The 14,219-nt window shown below is 36.4% G+C and overlaps 1 protein-coding gene across 2 annotated transcripts in view; it reads left to right on the forward strand.

Moving 5' to 3' along the window:
• The window catches only part of SMAP1 (small ArfGAP 1), a 91,945-nt gene that overhangs the window by 17,525 nt on the left and 60,201 nt on the right, over nucleotides 1-14,219 (forward strand). For both annotated transcript variants that reach the window (XM_038130473.1, XM_038130474.1), the window contains exons 2-4: nucleotides 9,762-9,895; nucleotides 10,587-10,672; nucleotides 13,679-13,754. In XM_038130473.1, the coding sequence (XP_037986401.1) occupies nucleotides 9,762-9,895; nucleotides 10,587-10,672; nucleotides 13,679-13,754 (296 nt within the window). The remainder of the gene's footprint in view (nucleotides 1-9,761; nucleotides 9,896-10,586; nucleotides 10,673-13,678; nucleotides 13,755-14,219) is intronic.

The raw sequence follows: 14,219 nt of genomic DNA on the forward strand, positions 1-14,219 counted from the left end.
AAATTGCAGTCAAGACCTGCTCCAGAAGCTTTCTACTAATACTGTAATATGCTACATAATCTTGTCTTTTTTAGAAAGCACCAAATGCTGCTAACAGGAAATGACAGCTTGCACACCTTATTCTTGCAGCCTGAACTCTGACACAAGCAGTCTTTCTCTTCAGGAGTGAGCAGGCAGGATAAAATTGGAGTGCTACCCCTTAGCCAAATTGAAATTTTGTTTCTGAGGCTGTTGGGTTATTGAATGTACCAGGGTTGGCGCCCCTGTCGTCTCTGATACTTGGGGCACTGACTTTACTTTCCAAAGGGTGCTGTAGCACCCACAAGGCTGGTAGGAGAGCTGTGGCTGTGTCCTGTGCATGTGTTCCCCTTGTACAGTCACTGACACTTGCTCAGGCTATCCAGGCGTGGTTGTCAGCCAAGGGTCAGGAGCTGCTATCTTGATAGTTCAGAAGTTGCTTATGATTCTGCTTACCTGGCTAGTGTGGAGATAGGTGAAATCTGAGGTGTGAAGTACTTCCAAGTCAGGAATGCAAACTCTGGGAGATGGTTTTAAAGGACATTTCCTTGCAAAACACTCAGTTATGCTGATATTTTCATTAAAAATAGGTGTTTTAATGAGATAGGTGTTCTTTTTAAATTTTGTCATCTGATTTCTAAGATAAACAGGAGGTCTTTGGGGAGCATTTCCCCCCAAAAAAATCATAATCTCCTTTTTCTTGTAATTTTCATGAGGTGGGATCAACTGTATTTGTATATATAACTTTATGCTGAACTCTAAATATTGTATTTTATTTCACAACTTAGCTTTTATGTCCTATAATCAACTGATATTTGATGAAACTACTTTATTTTGGAAAAGGAATTTGTTAATAAGGCAAAACAAAATTCTTTCACTTTGACATCTTACTAGGTTGCTTGTGCCAAATGGCTGTTAGACAAGAAAAAGAGCTGTTCATTTCAAGAATAAACTGACATTACCTGTGTATCTCTGATAGCTAATGTAACCAACCAGTCCTCTGATTTACAAACTGCGCTTGCATATTCCACACTTAATTTTCTGTAAGAAGCTTTTGCTGTTTGAAATTACTTGGATGCATTCCAGAATTAAAGTTGCTATGAAGCCAGCCACTTGATTTTGTGGCTTAAACAGAATTGAAGGAACATTCATGTCACTGTACTTCTTTTCTAGGTGTGGCTTGATACAGCCCTTGACATTTCTTTGAAATGCTTTTAGCCATTTTTGGTGCTACAGAAGCAAGTGAATAAGTGAGCTGAAGGAATAATTGAAACTGATACATATTTCTCTCTCTGACTTAAAGATATCGGACAGAGTTGTGCAGGGGAAGACTTTCATTCATGATACTTCTACAGAGCCTATTTGGAGTTACAAATAGTCTGCACTTAATGGATTTTTTGATAGCTTTCATGAAAAACGGTTATCAAAACCAAAAGACAAACTTGGAGGAATTCTGTCCATGAAACTCTTTACCAGCCATGAGACACTGGCTAAAAATAGCTAAGCAATGCTTCTAAGGTTTGTCTTCCCACTGTTCCTGCAGTATACCTTGAACCACATGAATCTAGCTGCTATTAAGCTGGGCTCTGGAAAAATGTACTTGAGTTGTCTGCCTTCAGAGCAATTTCATGCTGTTGAGTTTGACTTTATTTAAAAATATGAAAACAGCCTGTTACAAACAGTTCTTGTTTGAGCTCCTGTCACACTTTTCTAAATGTGGTAAATTTTAAGTTCTCAAATTCTGGTTTTGACTCTCTGAACACAGGCTTACTAAGCCAGCTGCAAGAGACTGCTAACAACTACCGTTTTTGCCCTATGTTGCCTTTGTTTATATAAAAAAGTATTTTGCTGCATACTTTGACATCTTAAAAGTACATAAAGACTGAGTTTGTGTAGTTTTCCCAGTTGTGGGTATGGAAATAAAGCAAGGAAGCCTCTTCTACTATAAAGGAAGTTAGCTTAATGTTGGAGTAGATGTGACGTGAGAACGTGCTCCAGGCTATTTGTTCTGTTTAATCAGAAACTAATTCAGTGGATCAAGTGACAAGTAAATAGTCCTTTATCAGTAGTCTCAAAAGACTTAAGATTCAAGGGCTTTGAAGAACATTTTGTAGAATAAAGATTCTTGTACGGTGGTTCTTACATGATTTCCTTTGCTTCAAGATCTTTATGCAAGATCTTTTATTCTTTCAAAGGTTTGTTTTATTCACAAAGTTTCTTTCAGTGGACATTAACATTGCAATTAAGCTTTTCGTCTTGGGGGTCCGTGGGTGCTGTTTTCTTGAAGGATTTGTTTCAATCCCCCCCCCCCCCCCCCCCCCCATCGAGCCCAGGAGTCTGTGAATCAGAAAAAAAGAGATGGTGGATCTACCTTTAGTGTGAAAAACTAAGCAACTGCCAATGAAATTCGTAAGAGATGGTCTTTGAATCAACAGGCTTACACTGGAAAAGCATGATAGTAAATTATTTATTTGGAGCATTTCAGTATTATGTTGATTTAATTGCTATCTCTTATGTGTTATATTTTGAGCAGAGAAACTTGGAGGAGTCTCTCTAAGTTCTGCCTCGTTCTTTTATTCTTCCCTGAGTAGCCACTGGAGAAGGGACTGTTTTGTGTTGACTCTGATCTTCTTGTATTGAATTTAATTACATAAAATACAACTGCTGCTTACTTGTTTTCCTTTTTTTCGTCTCTACCTGCTATGAAAGGGTGCTTGTCTCCTGTTCACAATCTTTATTTGTATCTCAGCTTGGAGAAGTTACAGATATTTTCAAAATATATTCTTTCCTAACTTGATTGAAATATTGAGTAGCAGCTTGAGCAGTATGAATTGGATGTGAGAGTGATGGACAGAGAGGGAGCACTGCATGGATATGCTTGGATTGATGCAACGACTGAGGCTTTCTTTGAAAGGCCAAAAGTGATAGTTTTTGGGAACTGACTAACAACCATTCGGGATAAGTCAAGCGTGAAGATTTTCTTGTAGTTAATTCTGTGTTCCACAAGATGGAGCCAGTTCTTTGGGAAATCAAGTCTGTCTAACAGCAGCAGGATTTGGGGAAACAAATGAGAGTTAAAGTAACTTCACTGCACTTATGGGTAAAGGACAGGCAGGGTGCTGTTGAGAGAAAAAAGGTATTGTAGTCTGTCAGAAGTCTTTAAAGATCTTGGCCCAGGATCAGTTTGCTACAGACAATATTAGAGATGCAAAGTTAGTACCCTGTTATGTGTAATTCTTGGCTTCCTTCCTTGTAGAATTTCTAACTGGTAACTGCAAGAATGTAAGTGAAAACTAGCTTTGTGTTTATGTGCCTCTATCATACAAACCATATATAAAGCTAGTTTTGACAACCTTTTGTCATTTAAAACTTTGTCTCAAAACTTATTAGTTTCCTGGTGAGCTGGTTTTATGTACATATTGTAAAGGATTCAGAATTATTTGCTGAGTTGTAAAACGGTTGTCCTTCCCTTTAACAACACATGTAGAATTGAAAGGCTTCATGATTGCTTTTTTCACCCCAATTCAGACCTCTGTTCTCTCTATAACTTAAGATGTTTCATGAGAGGGGTCAGCACCTGTATTGAGCAAAAGGAGTGTTTCAGTATTAACTACAGTTACAGAAAGCTGAACAGATGGTGGGGGACTGATGGAGGGAAGGAGGATCTGAATTGATGTAATGAGGAAAGCAACCATTGTCATTCAACTTCATAGTCAAATCTGCAGTGATCTTATTCTTGCTCTTTTGTGGATGTCTCCCAGTTACGTCATGTTCAAATACCTTTCATTTTCTTTTGCCTCTTTTTAGTTTGTTCTGGTCTTCACTGCCTGCTTTTTTTAATTTCCTTTTTCCTTTTTTTTCCCTTTTTTTTTCCTGGCATGTTTGTGTGACAGGTTCTCCTACTCTGGCCCAGTCTTCCCTGATAGTGTATAATTTCTTGATAATTTCTTACTGCAGGTGGAAGCTGAGTAGAAGATGGAGTGTTGACTGAGATGTTTAAAGCAGTTGTAAGGTTTTTAACTAATCAAACGGAGAGCTAAAGCAGTGTTCCACGCTGTATTGACTGCTTGGATTCATATACTGTTAGTATATGAGCCTTTCACATTTTTTGTAATGCTGATAAATGTACTTTTTCCTCAGCATTTTAAATGAACAGTACTGTGTAAGCCTTGTTTTGTACCTGATGCAGTACTGTGTATGTGCTGTGCAAAATAAAACCTGAGCAGTTGGAGTAAAACTTAAATCTTGGACATATCAACACTAATGTACTTTGTGTTTTAGTTCCTTTGAAAATGCACTATACCAGCTTCAGCATTACAATTCCCGTCATTATTCTTGCCCAAAGATGTTTGTCAGCTGTACTCACAAATAGATAGTTGTATTGTGTAGAAGCGCATTAGGAGAGTTTGTCAGCAATGTGTGAATATTTATTGTGGCTTCTTCAATCAGCTTTTTTCTAAAATAGTGGAGCAGAGCACATCATCCTTTCTGAGTGAGTTAATGGGGCCAGAGAAGAAAGAGGTATTTGGGAGTACGTGCACGAGCGTATATGTGGCTTTTTTTAAGCACGTGCAAGATATGAGTCCAGTTTAAATAATATGAAGGAGAAATCTGTCATCAAAAATTGTATCCTGAAAAAAGGAAAGTGTGAGGGAAAAGTGGGTAAGATTTTGAAATATGTTGAGAGAAAAGCTTTAGCCTCACCAGAGAATATGTAAAAATGATGCCTTTTTCACAAAATTCACACTTTGATGTGCACTTTAGAATGAAAGAATGGCATGTGAGATTGGAGAACTTTTCTGGCAATGTGAAAATTGGATTGAAATCAACTTATCTGAAGAGTTTTATCTAAAATGATGTAAATTGCTTTCAAGCTCTTTATTGCTTGAGTTTTAAACAGCTGAAGTTGGTTTTGGAAATGTTCACAGTTTTTTAATAGCTGTAGATATTTCTGTGTGTAGGGAGAATGTTGGTTCTATACAATAACTATATTGGCATGGAAGTCTACTGTAACTAGAAATAAACTCTCCAGGATTTTTCTTAAATTCATGAGTTATCTAAAACCTCCGAAAACTTAAAGATATAACAGGCTACATTGCTTTTTGGTGGTTAAGTGTTTCTTTCACTCTTAGGGCCCAGATGGTCTCTGATGAAGGACTCCTTAAATACCATAAATATGTCACAGTTAGTGCCTTTTCTATGCGCCTGATTTAATTCTAATATATATTTGTGATGTCCCTTTGGTCAGCTGGGGTCTCATGTCCCTAACTCTTCCCTCCTGGCCACTTGCCCATTCCCTGCCTGCTGGGTAGGGATGGAAAAGCAATCCTTGACTGTGCAAGCACTGTCCAGCTGTAGCCGAAGCATGACTGTTACCAGAACTGTTTTGGTCACAAATCCAAAGCATATCTCCATAGGAGCTGCAATGCAGCAAGTTAACTCCATCCCAGGCAAGCCCAGTTTTGGGAAATGTTGCTTGGTGTTTTTCATTTAACATGTAATAGCCAAGACTCCAAATTAATTTTTGTGAAGCTATATGATGGCTCAAATCCACCTTTCTGTTTAGCTCTTACAAGAAACTTGCACTTGTGCTGTGTTTAAATTTCCAGTCAAAATTCATCACTCCTTTTTATGAAGGCAACTGAATTGCAGTTGTTAATAAGACTAAATACACACGATAAACCATGTGTGCCTAAAAAATAACTTCATTATTTTAAGGATACTTAAAATTGTATGTGACCTAATGCATTCAGAATCTGGTCATGATTTCTCTGGAAGACAGCACACACCTTCACAGCCACTGGCTAAGAACTGAAATAGGAATTTAGGTCTAACCAATAGATGATGAGTAGAAATATGGCAAAGAAAGTTTAGCGTCAAGAACAAAAAATTTGATTCTTCTCTTGGAAGCAGCAATCTGTCTTTGGGTTGCTGAAGTTTATGCCGTTGTTCAGCTGGGCAGTGTTCCAGGGCCTTCACAGTATTCTAGTATATAGTCTAGTATAAATATTAGTTATTTTCAGTCCTGTGGCTTTTTTCCTAAAATTAACTTTAGTGAAGGGTGAAAGAGACTGAAAATGTTTTCAAGCAGTTATCTATATCTTAGATGACTGAAGAAGTAACTTTAAGTGTATTTTTATATTGGAGTGGTGCGGCAAGCTGCTGAAGTACACATTGGCACTTTTAGTAAAAATTCAAATGGCTTTCAGAAGAACAAAATTACAATTCTATTAAAACTTACATCAAACATGACAAGTGTTTCACATTATTATTGGCTGACTGAAATTGCAGTGTATAGTGCAGTTTTAGGTAGGTAAGACAGCGTTACTAATGGCATGTAAAGGTGTTTTAAATAGTATAAAATAGCAGTCACTGAGATTCTTGATGTCCAGTCTTCATTTCTGAAGCCAAATATCCATCTTTTTAATTGTCTAGCAATGGCAAGCAAGAATACATACAGCAGTTAAACCAGGTTACTCTTGACATTTTTTCTAAAGGAAACCTAAATGTATCTATCTAAATGTATCTTTAAGGACCCAACAAAAAAAAAAAATCAACCTGTAAATATTTCTATTAGTGCAAGATATTTACTGTGCACAGAAATAAGCATCCTGACTTCATGCAGAATTGACAAAACTGTAAATTGCTTATTGAATCACTTGGAATTACTGTTGAACATTTTTCACACAGAAAGATTTGCAGTCTAGGCTTTAGTTTAATGTTCAGTTAAATCAAGCATAGTTGATATGATGAACACACAGAAAATATTTTGACTTTTCTTGCCTAGTACTTAACTGTGGTTATGATTGATTTGGATTAATGAAAACATTTTCCATTTGAAGTGTTTAATATTGCATATTGTCATTACTCTGAATTAAATTCAGAGGTCACACAAGAATATTTTTGTCTGGCCTCAGGTTTGCCTGTTATTCCACGGTTTAATTTGTTCCTTCATTGCTTAAATATATTTGATTACCAAAATTTATTTCATAAATAAGTACTAATGAATGAAATTTGAGCTTTTGGGAAAATGTAAAACTGCTCTTTTCCAGGAGAAAGCCATCTACTTCAAAAGTTGTCTTACTTTTTGTTAACAAAGTTTCAGTATTTTAACTACGATTAATAATCTCTCTCTTAATTTTTTTAGACTTGAGTCATGTCAAGTCTTCCTCCTGATCTTGTCTCATTAATGTAGAATTTGCCTGTCTGGGATCTCACAGCTGAGACAGTACCTGGATAATAGGAAATTCATGTGATGTGTAGTTGTATAAACTCATCTGTGGTAAAAAGTTCCTAGTGGTTGTGTAAACACCCTGTAGGGATAAAAACTTGGGCAGCATACAGGTACTACAGTTAAACACCTTGTGTAGTAATGCCTGTAGTAACCTGATCAAAACTGGCTCCAGCTTTTAGTAGACCCATGCATTATACTTAAAGGGGAAAACTGGAGAAGCTGTTGGGTACACAAGACTTTATCTTATCTGTTTCTAAACTGTCATGGCTAGATGAATTTTTTGTATAAACTGAGGTTCTTGATCTACCTTAGTGGAATGGCTATGAAGGGTTTTTATTAAGTTTCTTCTGGTGCACTATTTTAGCTGAAACTTGATTAATAGGTTGAGGCAAATGAACTGCAAAACTCTATCCTGGAGCACTAAAACTAATAGTGGTATAAATTTTAAGTGAGGCCTTCCCATAATATAAATCTACTGAGTGTAAGAGTGAGTATTTTGTGTCTTAGTGTTTTATAGGGGGAAATAAAAAGACAGATTAATAGGTTGCTAGTTGTTGTAGTATTTAAGACACATTGCAAACCATCTCACCGTTCTTACCTGACTAGTAGTACTTGTAATGTAAAATTGCCATGTGGGAAAAGATGTGTTAGTTTTGCCCTTGAAATCTAATTTTATGATAGTAGAACTTACTTTGAAGGCTACTAGTCATTTTAATGATTATGGTCTTAAAGGTCAAGCAGTGGACATCAAGTGCTCTGACTTTTTGAGATATTGAGCAAGATAAATTAAAAGCTAGCTGATTACCCCAGATATTGCTAGTATTTCCACTAGTAAGAGTAATGCTTCTTGCAGCAAATATGGGGATCTATGAATGTGTCTTTGGATTTTCAAATACCAATTCGAAAGAATGGAGTCTAACTGAAAGGATTTCTCCTGTTCCCTTGTTTTGGCTATTGCTTGAACAGTGCTTAAACACTATCAGAGCTTTTCTTTTCTCATTCTGTTCCCCAGTGTTTAAAGGGTGAGTGGTGGGTGGGAAGGATGCACAGCTGAAATTTCTGCTGACTGGAATTGATCATTCTATGCCATGTGATAAAGTGCTCAAGCAACAAATGCTCAAGGAAAGGAAGAAAGGACAATCTTGGTTATGGTGGTGTCCAAAAAAAGTGTTGTGGGTGCTGAAGCACAGCTTTCTAGGAAGTGGCTAGACAGCTGCCTGGCCATGGGAAGTAATGAAGAAATCCTTCCTTCTCTTTTTTTCCTCATTTGTCTGCAGTTTTTGCTTCACTTATAAAACTGTTATCTCAGTCTGCAAGTCTTCTCACCTTCCTGCTCTTTTCTCCCTGTTCTGTAGGAGAGGAGAGTGAGTGAGCAGCTCTGTGGTGTTTGCCAGGTCAAACCAACACAGTCCTAAGCAAAGGATCAGGAGAGGGAAGCGTAAAGCTCTTCTCTAGGTCCCAGGAAAGTGTTCATACAATATATTGATGTTGAAATGCAAGCGACTGCTGATGCAGGAGTGGTCTTGGGGCACATTTGTCATACAAAAGCAGAAAATAATTGCTTGAAATGTTTTCCACCTTTTCAATATGCCTTCTTGCTTTTGACGGTAATTATTTCATCTCAACTCCTTAGAGCTCAGAACTAGATGGACTTAAAAGTAGTACTTTTAACAGTGGTGATGTATAGGGCTGGAATAAAATGATATGAATGTGCTTAATTAGAGAATGAATAGTAGTTTCAAGTGAAAAATCCTAAGTGTCACTGATCATTCAGGCCAGCATACTTTAACTGTCTCAACATGCCAGCACAGTTGAGAAACAATGGTGGTTAGTAAATCAGCCTGATTCTGTTAGGAAGACCATTTGGCTGTAAATGGAAGTTTAGAAATCAAGGATACTGAACATAATCAGTTTTCCACCATTCTTAGATGCATATTTTTATCAGTTGGTTTTGCAAATCTCTGTATAAGGGTTTCCTAAGAGCTTGCATGCTACTGTTGTAGAGCCTGTGCTATATGAGGTATTTGTTGCATTAATATTAGATTGCCCTGCAGTTAATTTCAATTTAAGTACTGATACGTGTCTTAAGAAGCTTTTAAATGGAAAAAGAAGGGAAAAAAGCAGCAACTTTTACTTCTTCTGTTGATACTTCATCTGAGACATAGTCATAAAGATTATTCAAGACGCAAGCAAAAATCTTACTGCTAATAAGCCAACTTTAAAAATTTTGTCCGTTGTATTGTTTTGGAAGTGGGGAGGTGGACACAACATAGACTTTCTAGATAAATCTGACTAGTTAATGTTTTGTGACATTATTTAGAAGTAGAAATCTGTGAATAAAATTGTTAACATTGGAAATTGTTAAACATGATAGATATTCTAGAGAGGCAGAGGTGAACCTTTATTCAAGCCTGTTTGTTCATGTTGTTGATATAGAATTATGCCAGAGAAAATCCTCACAATATATGGAATTTTGAAAATAATTGATTTATTTCCTCATTCCATTTAGGACCAAGATGGGCTTCTTGGAACACCGGTGTTTTTATCTGCATCAGATGTGCTGGAATACATCGAAATCTTGGGGTTCATATATCAAGGGTCAAGTCTGTCAACTTGGATCAATGGACACCAGAGCAAATACAGGTAAAATATCTTCAACTATGTTTCCAGTTCGGAAGGGATGTCAGGAGTATTTCTGAAAGGATTTGTATTTATCATGATGCCTTGCTTACATGTTTTACAATCCTATTAGCTTTTGCGTGTATTGTACTTCTACTGTAGTGAGCCTAAGTTCATAAAACTTACTTCTGAAGTTGGTTTACCTCTCATTTCTGTATCATTTTAGAGGTATTCTACATTACCCCAGGGACTTCTTGGTTGTATCTGTAGAAAAAGTGTTGCAAGCCTTTTTAGTATGGGACAGGACAGTAGCACTCACATATCTGTGTGATGCCTGTTTGTGTTCTTTTGGTGTATCAAGCGCTGACTCTTCCGGGTATGCTCCAGTCTGAAGCTTCTTCCTGCCATCAGGCAAACTTTATTACTCTTTGTCTTCCTGGTCTGAAGAGCCATTCTGGGAGATCAAAGCTTGTCTTACCCTGGGTGGGTTAGTTTACACTGCAAACAGGATCCATGCTGCTAGCTTTGTCCATCAAGTCTGGGCAGGCAGCCATCCTCTGCCATGGTCATATCTCCCAAGACCTATGGCAACAGAGAGATCTGCAAGTTAAAAACTTGTAATGGCATTTTAGCACTCCTCAGTAGCATTCTGACTGTTTCAGAGTTTAAACTATCGACAGACATGAACTAACTATTTTCTACCACTTTTCCCTAGTGCATGCAGGAAATGGGAAATACTAAAGCAAGACTACTCTATGAAGCTAATCTGCCAGAGAACTTCCGAAGACCTCAAACAGATCAGTATCCTTTTTGTTTTGGCTTTCACATTGAAATGACTTTTAAGGCAATTGAGATGTTATGACTGTTTGAAGGAACTGCTACATTTGTCAGCTTATGTTATTTATTTCATTGATACTGTTGTATAAGAAATGACAGTGGAAGTTGAGAACAGTTCAGAAAAGATTTAAATTACTTCAGTCATAGCAAATCTACTTTGTAACGAGATTTGGCAAGCACCATTTATTTTTGCTTTCAGAGGAGGTGACTTCATAAATTCCCTGTATGTAGGAAGTTAGTGTGATACTGGAGAGCTCTTGAATATTTTCTTTGTCTTGAGTAACTGCCATCTGAAGTTTAGAAGCATTTGATGAGGAAATAATGAGCTGAATGGTACAGTAAAATAAGCCATTGCATCTTATTCCAGTGAAGCATGGATTTCTTTCTCTAGGTGACTAGCATGGGAATACATAAATAAACCCAAGCTCTCTGAGGGCTGCCAGTTGTGTTTGTGTGTGGTTATCACTGTGTACCTGGACGGCAAGAGTTGGAAAAAAAACCGTCTGCTGGCAGTAAATAACTTTTCTAACTAAATACCTTTACGGAATCATTAGGATAATAGGTAATGGCATTAATTTAGGTCTGGGGTTTTTTTCTTGATTTAGTGAAGTTACTCCACAGCTAGAATTTGCTTCACCTGATCTTATTGTAACTCATTAATTATAATGAGATCCTAAACACCTACTCTTAAGTGAGCTGAGTCTTTCCCCAGCTACAGGAGCTGATAAACAGACTTAGTGTTAACTTGATCTAAATTTGCTGTATGCAAAGATGATTCTGGTTCTTCTGTTTAGTAGATACTACGCTCGATATATTATAACAGAAGATTTTTTTTTTGAAGAGTTAGAGTCATTAAAAAATGCACTTGAGCGAAACAGATACTTTTTCATATTCTAGTAGCTTTTGCATTAAAAATGCATCCTCATAAGAAAATAATCAGATAGCACCATAGTATTCTAGCTGTAATATTCTGTGACTTTATTTTAGCCTTATAATCAAAATATTTTGACTAAAACTTACTCAAAAATGATGTATAAAAAAGATGTATATTGTTTTTTTGCTGCAGCTAACTACTGCAGGAGAAGTAATAATGCTTTAAGCTTTTCTTGTCAGATCAGACCAAAAGTCTAATTTTTAGACTTTCAAAATATTTTTTTTTTCCACACTGTATTCCTTGAATTAATTACATACCCTTTTGAATAGTTGTGGACTAACTGGTGGACTTAGTCCACTGTTCATTGCCTGTGTTTTCTTTATTAACACTGTATTGCCATGAGAGGTGATTGCAACAATTTCTGATTTATTTCTCAATTTTTGCATAACTTTGGCAGCTACTTACCTACTTGGCGTTCATGACAAGCTGTTGTGTTATGGATATTTTTTGCCTTTTTTATTTGCCCATTGTATCATTACAAAATAGTAGTGATGCTTAATATGTCATCAGTGTTCTGCTTGTGAATAATCTTATATTCTGAACATTCTTTTCAAAACATTGAAAATATTTTGCATGTAATGATCAATTTTGTATATGTTCATCTATATGAGTATTTAACTTCCTGTAGCACTATAATACACTTCTAGTTTTAAGGTAGTAAAGTGGAGACACAGGGGGAATGTGTTTGTGGGATCTGCCCAAAATCTCCTGCTAAAGATCCCTCCTCATTTCTGCTTCTTAATCACAAGAGTGACCTTTGTAAGCATTATTTTTTCCTTCCCTGGTACTTGGCAGGGATGCTGTAGTGTAGAAACTAACTTTTAGGATCATTGTGATTTTTTTTTTTTTTTTTTTTTTTTTGGTATGGCAGCTTTAGTAGCCTGTTGAAAACTCGTTTTTCCAACAACAGTAAATAATTTTTTCACACTATTAGTACTAAGACAGCTGTACCTTCAAAGTGCTCAGGATGCCCTTTGCAATTGATATATATTTGGAAAGAGGTAGAAAGCAGTGTTTTGATTTTTTTTGTAACTTTTATCAAAGTGTCTTCAGGTGACATTTCCATACAGTTTGAAACTATGATTTTTGACAATATAATTTGATGCACATAATGAAGGGACTGAGTGCTCTGTATTCAGTGTTAATCTTAGGACACAGTATGCGGAGCTAAGGGTATCTTTCCATTAATTGAGGAAAAATGCTTTGGAAGTTTGAGGCAATGAGTCTGAGCTTCCACAGTTGCAATATCAGTTTTTGAATGGATATTGCTGGACAAATGTCCATTGCTGGACAAAGTAGTTAAAATTTATTCTTCAGATCCTAGAGAGTCAGCTTTACTGAATGTGAAGTATTCGCACTGCTTTGGATGAGCTGCTTTATGAAGCTGAGAGAATAACTGAGGAAAACAACTGGCTGGTTTTTTTTGCATTTGAGCTACTGAGTTGTCAGTTCTGGTTTTCTACAGCAATATTTCCATCTTTGCTTACTATTGCTATTTGCTGCTATTTCCATCTTTGCTTCAATATTTTTTATCACTAGTTGTTTTGGCTTTTTTCCCCCTTCCACAGGGATGTTTGTTTCAACAGGAGGCTCTCATGGAGGACATAGTGATCTTGGGGAAGTGTTTATAATCAGCATTTGATAAATGGCTTAACATGCAAATCAGAGAACGGGTACATGCATTTCACCTCCTTTATAAAGAGAAAGTATTTTTTAAGTTAAGATGTTAAGTTTAAGTATTTTTAAGTTAAGATGGTAAACTATTATTATTTACCATATATGAGTACCATTGTTCAAGTATTTTCAGTCCTACAGCCATGTAGATTATAAATACCAGATTATAAATACCAGGTCCTAATTGTGAATCACTGAGTTACTTATACTCTTTCTCATATTTTTTTCTTTAGAGGTTAAACTGATTAATTTTGTGTAGTACAAAGTTCACTTTGGGCACTGCAGCAGCAGTAGTTCTGTCTAGAGTGGTTGATGTTACTATTAATATGAATGCATATTTTCCTTAAACTAGCTACTCACAGAGCTGTGGAATTTTTCATCAGGGATAAGTATGAAAAGAAGAAGTATTACGATAAAAATGCAGTTAATGCCTTCAATGTAAGTAAACACTTTAACCAAGAATTCTCACCTTTTTTTGAAAACTATGTGAGAGAAATTTAGCAAACATTATGCATGTTAAAATGTCTTTTACATTTGAAAACCCTATAACTCAGAGTTAAGTGCTTTTTTCTCTATCTTTTGAAGACTATTGCTAGGTTCCATAAGTTTTGCCTCTGTTGTCTATTACATTTCTATCAGCAAGGCATTATGATCCAACAGGTAGCTTATTTATGATCCTTTATTTTGTGGTTTTCACTCATGGGTATTTCTTTAACAGTACAGTTTGAGTCTTTTTTATTTATCTTTTTCCATGTTATGGGGGTAAGATAGGATTACTATTTGTGGTGACATGGTCTTCCCTCATCCTCTGTAAACCTTGATGAGGAATCCTAGGGTGTTTTGAGCCCTTCTTCTGCTGAATTCCAGACTGTTGCTTGTGAGATGCAGTGTAGTAGCCAACAC

Source organism: Motacilla alba, chromosome 3 (assembly GCF_015832195.1).
Source record: "Motacilla alba alba isolate MOTALB_02 chromosome 3, Motacilla_alba_V1.0_pri, whole genome shotgun sequence".
NCBI lineage: Eukaryota > Metazoa > Chordata > Aves > Passeriformes > Motacillidae > Motacilla > Motacilla alba.